The 23467-nt window shown below is 37.0% G+C and overlaps 1 protein-coding gene across 2 annotated transcripts in view; it reads right to left on the bottom strand.

The window, feature by feature from the left end:
- The window catches only part of PPP2R3B (protein phosphatase 2 regulatory subunit B''beta), a 113095-nt gene that overhangs the window by 55948 nt on the left and 33680 nt on the right, over positions 1-23467 (bottom strand). For both annotated transcript variants that reach the window (XM_027859458.1, XM_027859459.1), the window contains exons 2-4: positions 8395-8580; positions 5471-5574; positions 5028-5130 (exon numbers count right to left, since the gene is read on the bottom strand). In XM_027859458.1, the coding sequence (XP_027715259.1) occupies positions 5028-5130; positions 5471-5574; positions 8395-8580 (393 nt within the window). The remainder of the gene's footprint in view (positions 1-5027; positions 5131-5470; positions 5575-8394; positions 8581-23467) is intronic.

Here is a 23467-nt window from a genome sequence, read left to right as displayed (position 1 = left end):
GAAGTTGAGGGGATGCCCATCAATTGGGGAATGGCTGAACAAGTTGTGGTATACGAATATAATGGAATAAGAAATGATGAGCAGGCAGACTTCAGAAAAACCTGGAAAGACTTATATGAATTTATGCTGAATGAAATGAGCAGAACCAGGAGAACAACATACACAGTAACAGCCACACTGTGTGATGTCTGACTTTGATAGACGTGGCTCTTCACAGCAATGCAAGAATCTAAGACAACTCCAAAAGAGTCACGATGGAAAATGCTATCCACATCCAGAGAAAGAACTATGGAGTCTGAATGCAGATGGAAATATACCATTTGCCCTCCTTTTCCTTCATTATTTTGTTTTATTCCTTCACTCTTTTGCTTCCTCCCATTAGTTCTAATTGTTCTTTTCATCATGATTAATGGGAAAATATGCTTAATATGAATGTAAGTAGAGCCTATACCAGATTGCACACCATCTTGGGGGGGGGGGGAGAAGAGAGGAAGGGGGAGAAAATTTAAAACTCAAAATCTTATGGAAGTGAATGTTGAAAACCAAAAATAAATAATTAAAAAAAAAGTATTGACTGCTTTGATCTCCTTGCTGTCCAAGAGACTCTCAAAAGTCTTCTCCCTAGCACCACAATTGAAAAGCGTTGATTCTATGGTGTGCTGCTTTCCTTACAGTTCAACTATCACAGTCATACACTGGTACTGGAAAAACCATAGCTTTGACTATATGGACCTTTGTTAGCAAGGCAATGTCTCTGCTTTTTAATATGCTGCCCAGATTTGCCATAGCTTTCTTTCTAAGAAGCAAGCATCTTTAAATTTCATGGCTGCAGTCACCATCTGCAATTACTGTTGAGCTCAAGAACATAAAATCTGACAGTTTCCATTTCTTCTCCCTTTATTTGCTAGAAAGTGATGGGACCAGTTGCCATGACCTTAGTTTTTTAATGTTAAACTTCAATCCAACCTTTATATTCTGCCCTTTCACCTTGATGAAGAGGCTTCTTCATTCCTCTTCACTTTCTGCCATCAGAGTGCTATCATCTGCATATCTGTGATTGTTGATATTTCTCCCAGCAACCTTAATTCTGGCTTTTGATTCATCCAGCCACAATTTCACATGATATACTCTGCATATAAGTTAAATAAATATGGTGACAATATACAACCCTGTCATACTCCTTTCCTAATCTTAAACCAATCTGTTGTCCCATGTTTGGTTCTAATTATTGCTTCATAGCTTGTATACTGGGTCCTTAGGAGACAAGTAAGATGATTTGGTACTCCTATCTCTCTGAGAACTTGCCACATTTTGGCGTGATCCACACAGGCTTTGGTGTAGTCAGTGAAGCAGAAGTAGATGTTTTTCTAGAACTTCCTTACTTTCTCCATAATTAGTGAATACTGGCAATTTGGTCTCTAGTTCCTCTGCCTCTTCAAAAACCAGACTGCTCAGTGGATTTCAGAAAAACCTGGAAAGGCTTACATGAACTAATGCTGAGTGAAGTGAGTAGAACCAGGAGAATATCATATAGTACACATAGTAATAGGAACATTGTATGATGACCAACTTTGACAGACTTAGCTCTCCTCAGCAATACATTGATCTAAGACAATTCCAAAAAACATGAGTCTTTTGGAAAATGCTATTCACATCCAGAGAAAGAACTATGGGGTCTGAATGCAGATTGAAGTATACTTTTTTCTCTCTCTTTTTCTTCTTTCTCGTGGTTTTCCGCTTTTGTTCTGATTCTTTCATAACATGACTAATGTGGAAATATATTTAATATGTTTGTACATGTATAGCCTATATCAGATTGCTTGCTGTCTTGGGGAGGAGAGAGGGAAAGGAGAAAAAATTTGGAACTCAAAATCTTATAAAAGTGAACACTGAAAACTATCTTTATGCATAATTGGAAAAAACACAATACTATTAAGGGGTAAAAAAAAAATAAAAAGAGACAAAAAAAGCAAAAAACAAAACACTAACCTGCTTTTCCGATAAATCTCATTTCACATATTACTGAAGCCCAGCTTGAAGAATCTTAAGCATAACCTTGGTGGCATGTGAAATGAACACTGGTAATATGAACATTCCTTGGCATTGCTGTTCTTTAAGATTCAGACATAAATTGATCTTTTCCAATTCAATGGCAACTGTTTTCCAAATTTGCTGGCATATTGAGTGCAGCACTTTAATCGCATCATTTTAGGATTTTAAATAGCTCACCTAGAATTTCACCACCTCCACTAGCCTTATTGTTAGCAATGCTTGAAGGCCCACTTGACTTCATTCTCCAGGATGTCTGGCTCTAGATTACCACCAACACATACCATCATGGGTATCTTTCTTGTATAGTTCTTTTGTGTATTCTTACCCCCTCTTTTTACCACCAGTTAATCTCTTCTGCTTCTCTTAAGTCCCTACCATTTTTGTCTTTTGTCATGCCCAATATTTGCATGAAATGTTTCTCTGATATCTGTAATTTTCTTGAAAAGTTTTCTTGTCTTTCCCATCCTACTGTTCTTTTCTATTTCTATGTATTGCTCCTTTAAGAAAACCTCCTTATCTCTCCTTGCTATTCTCTGGAATTCTGTACTTCATTGGATGTATCTTTCCCTTTCTCCTTTCCTTCTTTCCTCAGATATCAGTAAAGCTTCATAAGAGAGCCAATTTGCTTTCTAGATAGTCTTTTTCTTTGGAATTTTTTTTGTGAACCTCTGGCCACAGCTCTTCTTCAGGCACTCTATCTACTAGATCTAATCCCTTAAACCTATTCATCACCTCCATTTCATATTTATAAGGAATATTATTTATATCATACCTATATGGTCTGATATGGTCTACTCTCTTCAATTTAAATTTGAATTTTGCAATAAGAAGCTCATGATCTGAGCCACAGTCAGCTCCAGATTTTGTTTTAACTGCCTGTATAGAGCTTCTCCACCTTTGGCTGCAAAGAATATGAGCAATCTGATTTCTATATTGTCCATCTGGTGATGTCCATGTGTGGAGTCGTCGCCTTTTGAGTTGGTGAAAAATTGTGTCTGCGATGACCAGACAGTTTATCTTGACAAAACCTCTGCCCTGCTTCTCAGGGAATCTCATTAGCTCCCATGATTTTAACTTTTATGTCTATGCAGATGATTCCTGGATCTATACCAACACTTAACTTTGTGGGTAATACTAAGCTGATGATTTATGTGGGTTTATTTTATATCCTGCAACTTCAGCAAAGTTAATTTTTCAACTAGTTTTTGAGTTGGTTCTTTAGAATTCTCTAAGTATACCATCATGTTGTCAGCTTATTCTAATTCTTTTAATTTCTTTTTCTTGACTAATTTTTATAGCTAGTGTTTCTAGTACAATATTTGTTTTGGGATGACACTATGTGGAGTCACGAGGACTTGAGTTCAAATCTGACCTCAGACACTTACTAGCTGTGTGACTCTGGGCCAGTCACATAATCCCAACTGCCTCAAAAAAAAAAAAAAAAAAAAAAAAAAAAGATGGGATGACACTATGTTGATTGAATTAATCCTCACAATACTGCAGTCCCTCCTAAATATATTCAGCTCTCTTGAGTAGTGGTCCTGTATCACCAGCTGCCTTTTGGACATCTCTAACTAGAATGCCCTGAAGACATTTCAAACTCAACATGTTCAAAAAATTCATTATTTATTATAAATATATAAAAATTAATTATTATTATAAAACCCTCCCCTTTTCCCAATTTTCCCATTCCATGCAAGGGCACCACCATCTTCCCAGTTACTCAGGCTCATAACTTCAGTGTCATCCATGACTCCTCACTTGTATATACCCCACACAACCAATACATTATTGTCCTATTATTTCTACTTCCACATCATCTCTGGTATACTCTTTCTTTCTCAACTTACTTAGCTACCACCTTGTTTTGGGCCCTAATCACCTCATGATTTTTACAAAAGCATAAGAACAGTTACGTGAAATGCACCATATTAAATAAGAAAGGGGAAGCAAAACTCTCCAAACAAGACTTATATTTAACTTGGTTGTTATAACAAAACAATCAGTTCACAGAGAATTTTTAAAATAATAAACAGGAAGTCAAAATAATATTAAGAAAATGAACATTGTCATACTGTTATACTGCTATGAAAAAAATCTATTGTCCATAAAATATGCCACAATAATTGCCTGTTTTGTAAGCATTTCCACATATTTATCTTATCTCCATTTTTTACCTTTAAAATTCAAATGACCTTATCAATTCAAAATATCTATAATATACATTTTTAAAAAATCAAAGTATCCCCCAAAAAATCACTAAAATTTTTTATTTATGTCTTTATTTATGTGAAAAATACTTTGTAATTGTATTAATATAGTTCCTGGGATTTTTTTGGCAGGTAGACTCTCAAGTATTTTATACTGTCTAGTTATTTTAAATGGAATTTCTCTTTCTATCTCTCTCTGTTGGACTTTGTTGGTAACATATAGAAGTGATGACAATTTACGTGAATTTTATATCCTGCAACTTTGCTAAATTTGTTAATTGTTTCAACTAGTTTTTTAGCTGATTCTGTAAGTATACAATCATATTATCTGCAAAGAATGATGATTTTGTTTCTTCATTGCCTATTCTAATTACTTCAATTTGGTTTTTTTTTTGGTCTTATTGCCATAACTAGCATTTCTAATACAATACTGAATAATAGTGGTGATAATGGACATCCTTGCTTCACACCTGATTTTATTGGGACGGCATCTAGCTTATTCCTATTAAAGATAATGCTTGCTGATGGTTAGATAGATACTACTTATTGTTTTAAGGAAAGCTCCATTTATTCCTATGCTTTCTAGTGTTTTAAAAAGAAATGAGTGCTGTTTTTTTGTCAAAAGCTTTTTCTGCATTTATTGAGATAATCATGTGATTTTTCCTGACATCTAGAATTCTTTAAAATAAATTTCTACAAAACACAATGAGAGACAATCCCAAAAGCTATACGAAATGACATAATTTAAATGTTCATGTAACTTACTTGTAAAAATGGAATGAAGTCTTCCTGAACCAAATAGTTGCATCCAGGATTCATTAAAAGATGAATGAACTTTGCAGCATCATCATGGCAATTCTGAAGGATTCTAAAATAGATAAAATGCAGGGTATCAAATTGGTAAAATCTAGAATATCATTCCTATCTCTTCATAAACACAATATAAACAAGGGACCTATGTAGTCCTATACAGGATATAGATAACACATGTCTAGTTAATGAGAACATATGATAAATATATGCCTATTAAGATATCACTAATTTTAAACTATTGTCTTCTGTTTAAATGAAGATGTGTAATATTTAGACTGTAACATTATATTCAAATACTTCCTGTTGTAATAGCCAATGTTAGCCTAACTACATCATCAAGTTCCTCCTCTAATGAAATAACCCACCATTCTCTGTCACCAAAAATAACTACTTACTTTCTCCACATTGCAATAAACTTATGAACAGACACATATCCAGTTCGCTCTCCCCCAGCACCATAAAACAATGGCCCTTTCCAGTAGAGAGGACATCCACAGGCCTATAAAAAAATATGAGGAATATAAATGAAATTTTAGGCCAATAGATGGTGCAAATTCATTCATTTCAATTAAATAATATGATAAACAGATTGATGATAAGGTGACACAAACTATATACCCCTTTTCACCTAATACCATAGGGCGCAAATTCAAAGGCTCTACTCTGCAAAGCATCTGCAATGGATTATACAATATTCCTTGACAGGTGAAACTTCAGACACAATTTGTCAAGTTGTTTTTCAATTGTAAATATTAAATAAGGCATAAAGCAGGGAGACATGTCCACTAAAAGTGTCTGCCATGGTCATGGAGGACGCACAAAATTCAAAAGAAAATGGAAAGAACTTTGCCAATCTTAAAGTACTATTTAAATAGATGTTGTTTCTGTTTCTGTTGTTATGGAAAAGGGATTCTCTGGAGATGGGGAAGTTCTTCAGATGTTCCTGTCTGTGAATGATACTTTGCTGACAGCATCAAGAGCCAGAATATGAGAGATACAGCTATTCAAGAGACTGACTAACACTTAGTCACTAAGTAATCCATATGGGAAAAGCCAAAAGGATAAAGGATGCATATTGACTAGACTATACCATAAAACTGAATAGCAAGCCCATTGAGCTAGTTCACTGGCATCATCTATTTCAGGTAAGCACTGAAGATGAGAAATGAGCTGGGACCAAAATTGAACAGAAGCAGATCAGGCTGTAGTCCATTTGAGAAGCTAATTGATCCCAAGCTACTCCTTGCCATAAAACCCCATATTTTTTAACACCAATACTTTCCTTGTGATGCTTAAATGCTTGTGAATTCAATGACTAAATTACATCTGTACTGAGAGGTACTATAGCTATTTGTTTGCTTTGATAACAATACAGAAATCTGATGCCTTTCCAAATGTGATGGAAAACTTTCTAAAAATCTATCAAACTGAATGGCTACTACACAGCTCTGTAAGGTAGCACTTTTGAGCCCTGAGCTTGAAATCAGGATGTCCTGTATTCAAAATCTGCTTCAGAAGACATAATATATGTAATGCATTTTTCAGATCTTAAAGCACTTTATAAATGCTAGCTATTATGATTATTGTTGTTGTCATTGTTATTGTTCTTTACTAGCCAAGTGACTTGACCACTCTCAGCTTTAATTTCCTCATCTCTAAAATGTGAATAGTAATATTTGCAGCATTTACCTCAGGCTAGTAAATTAAGCTTCCTCCTCTGATAGTTCATGTTATATGTTGTTTCCCCCAACAGAATGAAAGCTCTTTGGGGATAAGAACTGTTTTCTTGGGGCAGCTATGTGGCGCACAGGATAGAGCTCCAGCTTTGGAGTCAGGAGGACCTGAGTTTGAATCTGACCTCAGACATTTGACACTTAATAGCTGTGTGACCCTGGGCAAGTCACTTAACCCCAGTTGCCTCACCAAAAAAACAAAACAAAAAAAGCAAAACAGTTGTTTTCTTCCTGTATCCCTAGTATTTAGCACAATACATTGAATCAGGTAGACAATAGGGGACAGCTAGGTGGTGCAGTGGATACAGCACCGGCCCTGGATTCAGAAGGACCTGAGCTCAAATCTGGCCTCAGACACATAACACTTACTAGCTGTGTGACTCTGGGCAAGTCACTTAACCCCACTGCCTAGCTAAAAAAGAAAAAAAAAAGAATAAGGTAGACAATAAATGTTAGTTGATTGATTAATAAAATGCAAAGCATATGCTAAGTACTAAGTGCTGGAGATACAAGATAAAAAATGAAAAAAGCCTCAAAGAACTTAGAGTTTACTAGACTACCACAGTAGAAGAATCAAAAGAACAAGTGACCTAAAGGATTTGGATGATGTTTGGAATACTCACTGTGGAAAATGGAATATCAATTTGAATAAGGAGTACAGTGAGTATATTGTTGCAATGAGTGACAACTGAAATCAGACAACAAATGTTATCTGTAGTGGCCCCAATCACCATGATCTCATGATTTTCAGCTCTCTTCAATAGTATGTGAAGAGAAGTAAAGGACATAAATGGTGGGAATAACCTAACACTGGGGTTTGGCAAGGCTTGACCAATGATAGGACAAGGTGGGCAAGAGATTAGAGAACAGAGGAAAGTGTACAACTGGACTGGTTCACCAAAAGGTCAAGATAGGGAAGGAAGGAAGGTGCAGCCAGCATAGACGTTTTGGCCTGGTAAAGAATTGAGGAACAGGAGGAACGGAGATCATGGTGAGACCAAAGAAAGAACAGATCATAAATTAAGAACTGGAGATACTTGAACTACTGCTTTTATTGTTCCTAAAAGAAAAACTTAAGTTTACTAAACAAAATGTGATGTTTAACATAAGGAAAAAGTTCTTAAGTAACTTATATTCTAAGAATACTAGGGAATTTTTTTTCTTTCCTTCTCTCCAAGAAGAAAATATTTTTTAAAAATTTAGTCATATGAAAAACACTTAAAACTACCATTTTCCTATGGTCATGCCATAATACCTAATATGCTTATATTTTTAACAGATCTTTCCTGAAGTTACCTTTTAGTTTTGGACTGAAGACAAATAAAGAACACAGCTGATATTTTCTCACACTAATCTAAGGCACTGCCATGTTTATCTTTGCATTACACATAATAAGTCCTTAACAAATGTTTCTAGAAAGAATGAAAGTTCATATTTACATGAATTTTTAAAAATCGGAAATTATTTAGAATTAGAAACCTAACTTTTATCAACATCTAAATACTCACACAGTATTAGGTATCTGCAGAGGAAAAATAACCAACAATGAATTGTAATAAGCATTTTATACAGTCATATAATCTTACCTTTGCAACTTTACCCATATCTTCTAAAGTTGCTCTCTCATTTGGAAACTGAGAAAATGTTTTTTCTATCTTGGTAATTACAGCATCTATATTCACTTTTTCTTTTGGACATCCTCTAGGAAAATAAAATGTTGGAATGCTTTGGCTCACTGCTGACGGTAGAGGTTCCTCTTTCTTTGTTTGAACCTAAGGAGTAAAACATTCAACATACTGAAAACACTCAATACAATAAAGCTGTCAATGAACCTATTTACCAAACCATTTAAAAGTACTGACTTCATCCTCTTAACTTTGAAAATAAAATTTCTATTAAATCCAATTCATTAATTTCTAAGTATTCTCCTTCAGAGAAATTTTCAATTTATCCATTCAAATCAACTTTACTTATTTTGACAGGTAATAGAGGCATATATAAACATGTTATTCAACTTAATCCCCAATATTAATTCCAACAACTACTATATATCGTGCTACAGGGTATAAACACTAAGGACAAGACAGTCTCCACATTCAAGACAAAGCATTAACTAATGACAATGCATGTGCCTATGTGATTAAGTGCCAAAGTAAGCGATAACAGAAAACAAATGCTAAAAGATGTCAAAATAGAGAAAGATCAATGTGGGTGGAACCTGTTCCATAGCTCTCCCCCAAATTCTTCCTTCCTTAAACCATTCCACATCCCCACACCCTACACAATTCTCAACGGATGGCCTTGTTTTCCATTTTATGAAGAGTGAAGAACCTACTTGAGCACTCTCATCTCCATTCCTTGAAATTTATCTATAAAATGTCCAGGGTTGTTGTAAGGATCAAATGAGATATTTGTAAAGTGCTTATTAGCACAGTGCCTGACACATGGTAGGCACTTAATAAATGCTTATTCCCTTTCCCACCTCTTCCCTATGACCACCTCTTAAATCCAAACGCCTACTACCCATACTTGAACATTTTTTAATCCATTTCTATGTCTGAGATAAATGCCTTACACATAACCTCATGATTATATTCACTTTCATTTCCTCTAGTAACTGTCATCTCTTTCTCTTGCATCTTCAATATTTCCCTTTCAATGACTGATTTCCTCTTCTCAAACCCTCTACCTTAAAAAACAGAAAGAAAAAATCCCCCCCCCTTAACCTTTTCATTTCTCTCAAGCTACCATCTTTTCCCTTTCTCTTTCATAGGATCATAGATTTTGAGCTGGAAGAAATCTTATAAATCTTACAGTGCAACTCTTACATGTTTTTTGTTTTTTGTTTTGGTGAGGCAACTGGGGTTAAATGACTTGCCCACAGTCACACACATAGTGTTATGTGTCTGAGGTCACATTTGAACTCAGGTCCTCCTGACTCCAGGGTTGGAGCTCTATCCACTGTGCCACCCAGCTGCCCCACCAACTCTTACATTTGACAGACAAGAAAAGTAAAATATGGGGAAATTAAGTGCAAATTTGCATTGGTAGTGGTAGATCAGGGATTCCAATCAAGGACCTCTGATCGCAAATCCAGTAGTTTCCACAGTATCTAAACTCTCCTGAGTAATCCAAATTTTCTGCTTCTATTTCTTTGCTACCCACCTCACTCCTAACTTCTATGCCTGCCATGGTCCCCCAATTTTTCTTTTCTACGTCACTATGTCAATGTCACAATGGCAGTTAGGTGGATGGATACTGCACTGGTCCTGACTTGAGTTCAAATCCAGCTTCAGATACTTCCTAGCTATGCGATCCTGGGCAAGTAACTTAATCTCTGCTTATCTCGGTTATAATTGCACTTTCCTCCTAGGGTTGTTGTAAGCATCAAATAAGATATTTCTAAAGTGCTCAGTATAGTATCTGGCACATAGAATTTTGTTTAATCGTCTTCAGTCATGTCTGAATCTTTGTGACCCCTTCTGGGGTTTTCTTTGACAAAGATACTAGAATAGTTTGTCCTTCCTTCTCCAGCTCATTTTAGAGATGTGGAAACTGAGGCAAACAGAGTTAAGTGAGTTGCCCATGGCAAGCATCTGAGGCCTCATTTGAACTCAGATCTTCCTGACTCCAGGCCCAGCTCTCTATATACTATGCCACCTAGATGCCCCGGTACATAGTGGGCACTTAACAAATGCTTATTCCCTTTCCCCCTCTTCCCCTAAACACCAGATTGCCAAATTCCAAAGCCTCTTCTCAGTCTTCATTTTCTTTTATTTCCATAAATATTTATTTCCATTAAGCTCCTTTCTTGAAATTCCATCTTCTCTTGGTTTCTCCTATGTTACACTATCTTTTAATATCTCTCAGATAACTTACTATCTACTTCTACTTCTTTCTTACACTCCAAAAATGAAGGTGCAACTCAAGTATCAATTCTCAATCTTTGTACTCTCTACTCTCTCCTTCACAAATATCATCATTTCCATGGCTTCAATGATCGCTATGAAAATGTGTCCCCCAATTCTACCTCTATGGCCTAGATCTCTATCCTTAATTTTATCCTTCAAATTCTGTCTTCTGGATAACTCCACATTGATATCCTATCTATCATTTCAAAATACATGTCTAAAACCAAACTCAGCATTTCTTCTACTACCTAAATCATTACTCTTCAGTTTGAGACCTACCATTCTACTATAGGCCTAAACTGATGGCCTTCCTGACTTTTCTCTTTTTCCTCCCCTGACTAATCCCTCATATGTACCCCCGCTGGACTAATCTTTCTTACACACAGATTTGGTCATAGGATGATAGCTTTAGAGCTTGAAAGGACAAAGCTCAGAGGCAAACTTATCGAGTCCAATGGCTTTGTTTTACAGATGAGAAAAGAGAGGTCCAGGGAGGCTAAGTGATTTACCTGAAGTCATACGGGTAGTGGAAGTAGATTTTGAACCCAGTTCCTCTGACTCCAGAGAATGCCAGAGTTCTTCCCACTTTATCAGTAGCTCACGATAACTTACTGAATAAAATTCGTACTTTTTTGCCTGGCATTCAAGGCCTTCCATAGTCTAGCAATTCCCTTCCTTTCCAGCCTTAACATCCTATCATTTTCTACCATATACCATATATTTCAGACAAACTTGAATGCCCTCAGGCTTTGGAACATAATGGGATTTCTGATGTGATTTCTCCACCCTATAAGACTGCTCATGTTATTCTTTGTGCTTGAAATGTCCTCCCCTTGAATTAGCCAAATGGAAAATGAAGTCCAAAAGTTCACTGAAGAAACTAAGTCCTTAAAAATTAGAATGGAGCAAATGGAAGCTAATAACTCTGTGAGAAATCAAGACATTATAAAACAAAATCAAAAGAATGAAAAAAATAGAAGATAATGTAAAATATCTCACTGGAAAAACAACTGATCTGGAAAACAGATCCAGGAGAAAGAATTTAAAAATTATTGGACTACCTGAAAGCCGTGATCAAAAAAAGAGCCTAGATATAATTTTTCAAGAAATTATCAAGGATATTCCAGAACCAGAGGGTAAAATAGAAATTGAAAGAATCCACCAATCACCACCTGAAAGAGATCGCCAAAGGAAAACTCCTAGGAATATTGTAGCCAAATTCCAGAGTTCCCAGGTCAAGGAGAAAATATTGCAAGCAGTCAGAAAGAAACAATTCAAGTATTGTGGAAACACAATCTTGACAGCACAAGATTTAGCAGCTTCTACATTAAGGGATTGGAAGGCTTAGAATATATTCCAGAGGAATATTCCAAAGGAGATAGGATTACAACCAAGAATCACTTACCCAGCAAAACTGAATATAATCCTTCAGGGGGAAAAATGAATATTCAGTGAAATAGAGGATTTTCAAGCATTCTTGATGAAAAGACCAGAGCTGAACAGAAAATCTGACTTTCAAATACAAGACTCAAGAGAAGTATGAAAAACTAAACAGGAAAGAGAAATCATAAGAGACTTATTAAAGTTGAACTGTTTCAATTCCTACATGGAAAAATGATATTTGTAACTCCATGAGACCTTTCTCAGTATTAGGGTAGTAGGAGGGAATATATATAGACAGAGGGGACAGGTGTGAGTTGAACATGAAGGAATGATATCTAAAAAATAAAATTAAGGGATAAGAGAGGATTGTACAGGGAGAATGAGAAAGGGACGGGTAGAATAGGATAAATTATCTCACATAAAAGAACAAAAAATGTTTGTTGATGATGACAACAGTAAAATAATTATTACAGAGAGAGAAGGGACAATGAAGGGGTTAGCCTGGCTAAAATAGACAGTTTATAGGGAAGGACCTTGGTGTTGGGAAAGACCGAAAGCAAAAGGAAAAGGGGATGGCAGAGCATGAGATGGATAGATAGCATCATGGAAACAACTAACATGAACTTGGACAAATTATGAGAGAGAGTGGAGGATAGAAGAGCCTGGTGTGCTATGGTCCATGGAGTCACCAAATGACTGAAGAAGAACAGGAGACAGCTTCTTATTGGCTTTAGAATCAAATACATGCTCCTCATTTAACTTTTAAAGCACTTGACAATCTGACCCCAACCTATTTTTTCCCCATATAATTCCCTTTCCCACCTTCTGAAATTCAATCCAATTAGCCTTCTCTCCGTTCCTCACACATAACACATCTCCCATCTTTATGTGTCATATCTAGAATGCATCCCTCCTAACCTTCACCTCACAAAATTCTTTCATTCCTTCAAGATACAGCTCAAGTACCACCTTCTACGTGAAGCATACCGTCAATGCAAGTACCTTCCCTCTCAAACTTCGTTGTTTTTCAGTTGAGTCCAACTCTTTGTGATCCCATTTGGGGTTTTCTTGGCATAGATACTGGAGCGGTTTGCCATTTCCTTCTCTAGCCTACTTTACAGATGGTGAGGAAACTGAGGCAAACAGGATTAAGTAACTGGCCCATAGGCACATAACTAGTAAGTGTCTGAGGCCAAATTTGAACTCATAAGATTCCTGACTCCAGGCCTGGCACTCTATCTATGGTGCCACCTAGCTGCTCCCTCTCAAACTACTTTGTATTTATTTTTTCACTAATTCTCTCTATACTTATTACATATAAACATATATCTAAATGTAGATAGATATCTTTGTTGTCTCCCCCACTAAAATGTAAGTTCCTTTAGTACTCTAAATTGTTCCAGTCACTGCATTTGTTTCTCCAGCTCCTAGCACAGTGTCTGACACAAAGAAGGCACAAAGGATACTAACTGATTAACCAATAATTATCTGGAGGATGGACGCCTAGGTCCCAAGCATACTAACTTGCCCTCATTGTTGGAGTACTAGATCTGGATCATATTTAGTGGTTTCAAACCTTCTAGTTTAATTAACCTAACAGATCGATCGTTCATTAATCTGTCCAGTATTCAAATGCAGGCACTTGTATCTTTTTTTTTTTTAAGTATTTTTAGTACCTGTAGATGAGCAGTGTTTTGGACCATGAGAGATGAAGTTGAAACTATTCCCTAGAAAATCTTCTGCTGAGTGAGTTGCTATATTGTCTGGAGCTCCTCTAATTCGTTACAAATGATATTCTATGATGATGAGATACTTTTTTACAGTGGTGTCTATATACAACAAATATAACTTTTTGAGTAGCTTCTTTTCCTTTATTGTATATTTCTTTCCTGGACTAGTTAACTTGTGGGAAAAAATGCACAAGATAAGTGAGTAATAGAAAGACTGTTGTAGTTTGGCCCATGAGAGGCTGACCTCCATGGTAATGCCTAGGCCTTCGTCTTCCTATGGATATTGGGTATATTTGGGTATATTCCACACAGCAGCCTGGAAATCTGTCAATTCTTCAAGTCCTCCAAAGTTCATTAGAGAACTTTGGATTACTTTATCAGATTTTGGGGAGACATCATATCAAGGAGAGACTCTAGAAATAAAAAAGCAGCAAAACCACAAAGCAGCAGAAGAAATAATGTTTTTTGTTGGTTTGTTTTTTGTGGAAGCAGTGGTTCTCCCACTGCTTACCCCCTTACCTTCTATAAATCCATATAGTCTTACTACCAACCTGTTTCATCTCTTCCTTCTTAAACATTCCAATTTGGAAAATAGCTTCTATTAGTATAGTTACTACAGGCTAAGTCAGATCAATTTAGTCTGGGCAGAGCCCCAGGAGTTGATCAATATTATCACCATCTCCTGGGGTAGCTAGGTGGCATCATGAAAAGAAAGCTGGGCCAGGAGTCAGCAAGCCTCATCTTCCTGAGTTCAAATCTGACCTCAGAAAGTTACTTAGACCCTAGACATGCCACTTAACCCTGTTTGCCTCAGTTCTATATCTGTAAATTGAACTGGAGAAGGAAATGGCAAATCACTCCAGTATCTTTGCCAAGAAAACCCCAAATGAGCTAATAAAGGATCAGACGTGACTTAACAACAACAATCACTTATCTCCTGCTCTAGCAAGTCAGTCAGTTCACAAGGATTCATTAAGTGCTTACTATGGGCCAAGCACCATGCTACGTTCTGGGGACATAAAAAAAAAATGGTGGGGATGGTCCCTGCCCTCAAGGAACTCACATTCTAATGAAGGGTGAGGGAGGTGAGACAACATACAAACAATTATGTAGATGCATACTATATAAAGAGTAGATGTTAGGTAATCAGATAGGCAAGGCACTGATGTTTTGTTTTGGTGAGGGTCCTACAGAAGATGAAATTTAACCTGAGTCTTGAAGGAATTCAGGGAAGCCAAAAGGGAAAGGTAAGGAAAGCATCTGGAGGATAGCTAGTGAAAAGGTATAGAATCAGGAGATGGACTGTCCTGTGCAAGCAGAAACAAGAAGATCAGTATTTACATTGCCAGACCAGAAAGATAATCAACAAGAATATACACTAATTTAATTTAGATAAGCAAAGCTCACTAGCCTAAATTGCCTGTTGTGGTCAGTCAACTTAGTTTAACAGAGTATATCTGGGGATACCTGTGTGGATGCTTTTTTCACTCAAGCAACCAGGAAGTGATGACAATAGCATAAGACTTTAGTCCCCTGAGCCAATCATGTCTCAAAGCCAGCTTCAACATCTTTTTTTTTCATGTTGTGAAAGACTTAACTATATTTTCCTCCATCCTTCCTGCCCCGTTTATTCTATTCTCTCCTTTCACTCTATCCCTCCTCAAAAGTGTTTGCTTCTGATTACCCCCCTTTCTGCCCTCCCTTTCATTACCCCCCTTTCTGGTACACCCTTCCCCCCTACTTTCCTGTAGGGTAAGATAGATTTCTATACCCAACTGAGTAAGTATATTATTCTCTCTTTAAGCCAATTTTGATTAGAGTAAGGTTCACTCATTCCATCTCACTTCCTCCCTTTCCCCCTCCACTGTAAAAACTTTTCTTGCCTCTTTTATATGAGATAATTTACCCCATTCTACCTATCCCTTTCTCTTTCTCCCAGTACAATTCTCTCTCACCCTTAATTTTATTTTTTAGATATCATCCCTTCATATTCAACTCACACCTGTGCCCTCTATATATACTCATTCTAGCTACCCTAATAATGATAAAGGTCTTATGAGTTACAAATATCATCTTTCCATATAGGAATGCAAACAGTTTAACTTTAATAATTCCCTTATGATTTCTCTTTCCTATTTACCTTTTCACGCTTCTTGAGTCTTGTATTTGAAAGTCAAATTTTCTATTCAGCTCTGGTCTTTTCGTCAAGAACGCTCGAAAGTCCTCTATCTCACTGAATATCAATTTTCCCCCCTAACAGATTAAACTCAGTTTTGCTGGCCAAGTGATTCTTGGTTTTAATTCTAGCTCCTCTGACCTCTGGAATATCATATTCGAAGCCCTCCAATCCTTTAATGCAGAAGCTGCTAAATCTTGTGCTATCCTGATTGCTGTTCCACAATACTTGAATTATTTCTTTCTGGCTGCTTGCAATATTTTCTCCTTGACCTGGGAACCCTGGAATTTGGCTATAATATTCCTGGAAATTTTCCTTTTGGGAACTCTTTCAGGAGATGATCGGTGGATTCTTTGAATTTCTATTTTACCCTCTGGTTCTAGAATATCAGGGCAGTTTTCCTTGATAATTTCTTGAAAGATGATTGCTGGGCTCTTTTTTTGATCATGGTTTCAGGTAGTCCAATAATTTTTAAATTCTCTCTCCTGGATCTATTTTCCAGGTCAGTTGTTTTTCCAGTGAGATATTTCACATTTTCTTCTATTTTTTCATTCTTTTGGTTTTGTTTTATAATATCTTGATTTCTCATAGAGTCATTAGCTTCCATTTACTCCATTCTAATTTTTAAGGAATTATTTTCTTCAGTGAACTTTTAGACTTCCTTCTCCATTTGGCCAATTCTGCTTTTTAGGGTATTCTTCTTCTGACCGGCTTGTTGAACCTCTTTTGCCATTTGATCTAGTCTATTTTTTAAGTTGCTATTTCTTCAGTTATTTTTTTGTGTCTCCTTTACCAAGCTGTTGACTCATTTTTCATGATTTTCTTGCATCACTTTCATTTCTCTTCCCAATTTTTTCTCTATTTCTCTTAATTGATTTTCAAAATCTTTTCTGAGCTCTTCCATGGCCTGAGACCAATTCATATTCTTCTTGGAGGCTTTTGATGTAGGAGCTTTGACTTTATTGTCTTCTTCTGAGAGTATGTTGTTATCTTTCCTGTCACCAAAGTAAGTTTCTATAGTCATTGAGTTTTTTTTCCCCATTGTTTGCTCATTTCCCCGGCCTATTACTTGACTTTTTAATTCTTTGTTAAGGTAGGGGTCTGCTTCCAGTGTGGAGGGTACAATGTTCCAAGCTTCAGGGGTTTTGTGCAACTGTTTTCAGAGATACTTTTAGGGACCTAAAAATTTTCAGTTTTTCCAAGGTGGTATAATCTAATGAGAGGTGTTTACTTCTCTCCTGGCCTATGCTCTGATCGGTGAGTGACCACAAGCTCTCTTTTCTGGCCTAGAACTATGAGGAAGGTTCCCTCTCCACTGCTGCATAAGCTCTGCTATGCTAGTGCTCCTCCTTGCCCCAGGGCTGCGACCTACATCCAAGTATGGGCAAAGCAATGGAGTCCTGCATCAGTGCTAGCAAAGAGACCCCTGCAATCTACTTCTGACCAGTTGTTTGATCCTCTTACAGTTTGTGGGCTGAGAGCTCCAGAAGCAGCCATTGGTGTTGCTGATTCAGTCACTCCCAAGGCCTACTCCTGGTTTGCTATGACTGGGGCTGTGGCTATGTTGGTGTGGCCTGAGTTGGACTATACCCCTCTCTCACCGAGGTCTGACAGATCTTTTCGGCTGACCCTCTAAATTGTCTTTGGTGTCTCTGGGCTAAGAAGTCTGGAAACCGCCACTGCTGCCAGTGATTCAGTCACTCCAAGGCCTGCTCTGGGTTTGCTGGGGCCCATTCTGCACTGGCACAGCCTACACTGGATTGTGCTCCTCTCTTAGCCTGGTGCAACAGACCTTTCCTGTCAACCTTCCTGGTTGTCCTTGGCTGAAAATTTGTTTCACTCTGTCTTTTTGTGACTCTGCTGCTCCAGAATTTGTTCAGAGTAATTTTTAAAGGGATTTGGAGGGGTTTGGGGGAGAGCTCTGGCAAGTTCCTGCCTTAACTCTACCATCTTGGCTCTGCCTTCAATATCTTTTAAGGAAAAACTAGCCTAATCTGAATGGGGGAAGGGTCAGCATATTGCTCCCACTACACTCTGTCCCTTGGTAGTAAATGTCCTTAAGGTCTTTTAAAGGACTTTCTACCTCTTAAATGACTTTAGCATTGTTACTAGTCAATTCTCTGAGATTCAAGAAGCCTCATATATGCAGTACTAAAGGAAGAAAACAGAGCAAAAATAAAACAAACTGTAACAGCCCTCTGAAGGAGAAACTAAATATGGAAGAATGAAGACTAGAAATCCCAGGCTTTGTTCCTCCCTCTCCCTACTCCCCAATTTCTGAAGAACTGAGTCCTAGGTCTAAATAATCAGGTCCATGTGTGACTAAATAATGCTGAATCTTTGGAGTTCTAAGTGGTTCCCTCAATGAAAAAAGGTGACCATGAACAGGAACAGTACCAGGTACATCAACATCACGTAATTATATGAAAGATGATGACACTTTCTGCATAGTCACTCACGTTCATTACAGGTTAGTGTTCCCTGGCCTACCAGCCAGGATCCCCTTCACGGGGATCTAGCCACCTGAAACTGAGGCTCCTAGAATTATATGGATCAATCAATTGTAGAAATGTACTGGCTGATCCGGGAGCATGTGCATACACACACACACACACACACACACACACACACACAGAATGTCACACTCATCATACTGGAGAAACTCTTACAACTTTGGATGTGACCAAAAGCAGGATTCAATGAGTACATGAAATACTGGATAAATGGAAGCAAAGCAGCTGCTTCATCACCTAGGCTAATTCTTCATGGATGGACACAGTTAAGCCTTCCAAAAAGTGATCCTTGTGTCAATGGGCAAGGAGATTTCACGGCAAAGTTTGGAAGGTATAATCTACTACGTGCTACTGTTCTTGTATCAGAAGGCCAATTTGCCAGCAAATTGCCTATAAGGTATGTGGAGAGGGAAGGGGAATTGTCAAAAGTCACCTTGAGCTTTTGAAAGAACCCCTCAAAACTGTGGAACAGGGACTGTTTTCCAAAAGACAGAAAATAAACAGTGAGAGTCTGACCTAAAGTGGGGTACAAAGTTTACCTGAGCCTTAAGAATAATCCCTGGGGGTTGAGGTCTACGAAAATATGTATTGGGGCCTGCAGCCCAGGGAAGGTGTCTTCCTATCTGATCTTCTGATCTGGAAGACACCATGTCTGGAAGACACCATTTGGCAGCTGGCTTTATCTGCTTTCTGAGTCAGGAACTAACATCCCTCAAAGTGGAAAGTAAATTTTGTATTGTTATCAGGTCTTCATAGATATGTTTCAACTGCTTCCAAAGTTCTTTAATCTCTGGAATTGCAGGAAACTATAGGGTACTTTACTTGAAGAACTAAGTTCAGATATTGCACTAATAGTTAGGTAACCACGGGCAGTCACTAACATCTCTGAGCTTCTTAGCTGTAGAAAAGGAATAATAACAGACTGGGTTTTTTGTGAGGCTCAAATGTAATAATGTATGAAAAGCAAACTCTGAAGTGCTATATAAATATCAGTTGTTAGGGTGACCCATGTAAACAATTGGGATAATTACCAAGACTGTTAGAAGCAATTCTGCTTTCAAAGTGCTAAAATACAAGGGACTGAAACAGAATCTTCTTTAAAAATTCTTTGTTGTGATATACTAGCCCTACTATACGAGAAACATAAATCTTGACCCCACTCTGTTTACAGGAAAAAAAATGCTATAAGTTATCTATCTATAATATAGTTAGGTCTGCTATAATGTAATATATTCATTCCCCAAAAAGCATCTCACTATGCAAAATTGCACAATAAAAGCCATAGGGCTTATGGGGAAAATGGGGTTAGGGGTACAAGGCTCAAAATTTTTGTCAGTGACACATTAAAAGAAGACAGGAATCTAAAAAAAAATGATAGTACAGTTTTATACATGTTAACTAGTTAAGAAATAAACAAATACTATAACAAATAGTAGCTGCATCCTCCACCCCATGCTGATGTTTGACCTGTGCCCCTGTTCCTACAGGACTGGCTGAAGAGTGGAGCCTCAGTGAACCACAACTCTGTGGCTGAGGGCCCGGGCCATAGTGGAAGGACAGGGTGGGAATGGAGGTGGACTAACCTGCCTTAGTTTACAGCTGCTATTGCACCAGAAGATATGCAACAAATATGACATTTTACCTTGAAAAAGACCTGAACTTTACTTGCAGGAATGAACATCAGAAGGGTTGTGGTTAGTTATTATGAAATGACATAGTGATGTAGTTTTCTATGTTTTCTTTCTATTTCTCACAGAAGAAACAAAGCACTATCAAACTTGAAATTCACTTTATGCATAAAATGTTCCCTAATATATCAATTGAGTTGGAAGAAATTCATGTTTTTGAAACAAGCATTACAGCAGACCTGACTGCTGTAATTAGAAATCCTAATGTACGTGCAATTAGAAATCCTAAGTTAACTTGAATCATATAGTATTGTGTCGTACTTCCATTACACTATTAACAAATTTTCAACTTCTAGATGAAAATATACATGTAATCTACTTATAATGTCTTATCACAGGATTCTTTAAACATTTCCAACTTCCAAGGAAACAAACATTTATATAAGTTTATGTGAACTAAAGATGCAGATGACAGGATGTGAGACACCAGTATTTTTATCACATAGAATTTGCTTTGCTATAGAGCAACTTGGGGCAAGAATCAGCTATCAAAATGCTGTACTAGCTTACTGCAATCATCCAATTACTAAATATTTCACTTATTCACTAAAATTACATTTTATTTGATATTGCTACTTGCCTAAGAAGGACAGTGTTACATAGGGGACAGAGAGCTAGGAAGACCTGGGTTCAAGTACGGCTTCTGATACCTATTGGCTGCATGACCTCGCACAAGTCACTTACTCTCTCAGTGCTCTAAGCAACTTTCTAAGACTGTAAGTTGCAGAGAAAATGCCAACTTGCATTGGCAGAGGGGGTTTCCTCACCTGGAAGTTCCTGTACCAATGAAATCACAATTGAGTCACTATCCTTCCTAAAGAAAGCAGATTAAACTAGAATTTCTTTTTGATTATATTTCCCTTCTGTTTTCCTCGGCAATAAATATATCTTTATGATGATCATATGATACTCAATTCAGCCAGTTATCACATAATTGGATCTAAGAACAGATACTCTTCTCATTTATATATAAGGGTTCTCTTAGTTTATTAATTTCAATCTTATTAATCTTGCCTTTGGTTTTCAGAATTTCTAATTTGGGATTTAATTGAGGATTTTCAATTTGTCCTTTTTCTAGCTTTTTTAGTTGCATGCCCAATTTACTGATCTCTTCTTTCTCTACTTTATTCATGTAAGCATTTAGAGACATAAAACTTGCCCTAAGGACCATTTTCACTGCATCCCATAAGTTTTGATATGTTGTCTCAACATTGTCATTCTCTTGGATGAAATTATTGTTTCTATGATTTGCTGTTTCACCCATTCATTCTTTAGGATTAGATTATTTAAGTTTCCAATTAATTTTTAGTCTATCTTTCCATGGCCCTTTATTACATGTAATTTTTATTACAGCATGATCTGAAAAGGATACATTTAATATTTCTGCCTTTCTGCACTGGATTGTGAGATTTTTATGCCTTAGTACATGGTCAATTTTTGTGTAGATGCTATGTACCGCCAAGCAAAAGGTATATTCCGTTCTGTCCCCATTCAGTTTTCTCCAGAGGTCAATCATATTTAACTTTTCTAAAATTCTATTGATCTCCATAAATTCTTGTTTATTTTGTGGTTCAATTTATCTAGTTCTGGAAAGGGGAGGTTGAGGTCCCCCACTAATATAGTTTTGCTATCTATTTCTTCCTGTATCTCCCTTAACTTCTCCTTTAAGAATGTGGATGCTATACCACTTGGTGCATAAATGTTTAGTAATGATATTACTTCAATATCTATGATACCTTTTACCAGGATGTAGTTTCCTTCTTTATCTCTTTTAATTAGATTATTTTTGCTTTTGCTTTGTCTAAGATCAGGATTACTATCCCTGCTTTTTTTTTACTTCAGCTCCAGCCTTTTACCTTTACTCTGTGTATCCCTCTGCTTCAAATACGTTTCTTGTAAACAATATATTGTAAGATTATGATTCTTAATCCACTCTGCTATCCATTTCAGTTTTATGGGAGAGTTCATCCCATTCACATTCACGGTTATGATTACGACCTCTGTCTTCCTCGCCATCCTATCCCAACCCCCACATTTATGCTTTTTTCTCCTTTTTCCCTTACACTTCTCAGTAGAGTTTTGCTTTTGACCACCGCCTCCCTCAGTCTGCCTTCCTTTTTATTAGCCTCCTCCTTTTTCTTTACCATTTACCCTTTCTACTTACTATAGGATAAGTTAGATTCCTATACCTAACTGATTATGTTATTCCCTCTTGGAACCCGAATCTGACGAGAGTAAGGTTCAAACAATGCTCATCTCCCTCCCTTCTTTCCCTCTACTGTATTTGGTTTTTGTGTTTCATGTGATGTAATCTATCCTTGTCTGCCTCCTTTTTTTTTTTCTCCCAGTACAATCCCTTTTCACCACTTAAGTAAATTGATTTTTTACCATCACATCAAAGTCAACTTAAACCCACGCCTTCTAAGTATACTCCCTTTTAAATGTCATAATGACATTACAGTTCTTAAGAATTACAAGTGTCATCTTCCCTTGTAGGGATGTAAATAGTTTGCCTTTATTAATAATAATAATACTATGTTGTTGTTGTTGTTTTCCTTTCCTGTTTACCTTTTTATGCCTCTCTTGAGTCTTATATTTGAAGGTCAAATTTTCTGTTGAGCTCTGGTCTTTTCATCAGGAAGGTTTAGAAGTCCTCTATTTCACTGAATATCCATCTCCTCCCCTGAAAGATTATGCTCAGTTTCACTGGGTAGCTGATCCTTGGTTGTAGTCCAAGCTCCTTTGCCTTACGGAATATTGTACTCCACGCCCTCCAATCTTTTGCTGTAGAAGGTGCAAGGTCTCGTGTAATCGTGACTGTGGTTCCATGATATTTAAATTGTTTCTGGCTGCTTGCAGTATTTTCCCTTTGATCTGGTAACTTTGGAATTTAGCTACTATATTCTTTGGTGTTTTCAATTTGGGATCTCTTTCAGGAGGTGATTGGTGGATTCTTTCAATGGCTAATTTACCCTCTGGTCCTAGGACCTCAGGGCAGTTTTCTTTGATGATTTCCTGGAGGATGCTGTTCAGGTTCTTTTTTTTCATCATGGTTTTCAGTTAAACCAATAATTTTTAAATTGTCTCTCTTGGATCTATTTTCTAGGTCAGTTGTTTTACCAATTAAGTATTTTACGTTTTCTTGTATTTTTTCAATTCTTTTGTTTCTGTTTGATCAAAAAAGCATATATTAACAATGCTGTCCTCTTCTGAATTTGTGCCTTGGTCTTCCCTTTCCCCAAAATAAGAATCCATGGT

Source organism: Vombatus ursinus, unplaced genomic scaffold (genome assembly GCF_900497805.2).
Source record: "Vombatus ursinus unplaced genomic scaffold, bare-nosed wombat genome assembly UNPS02014168.1, whole genome shotgun sequence".
NCBI lineage: Eukaryota > Metazoa > Chordata > Mammalia > Diprotodontia > Vombatidae > Vombatus > Vombatus ursinus.
Note: the sequence above shows the minus strand (reverse complement) of the source record. Positions and strands in the feature narration are given on the sequence as shown.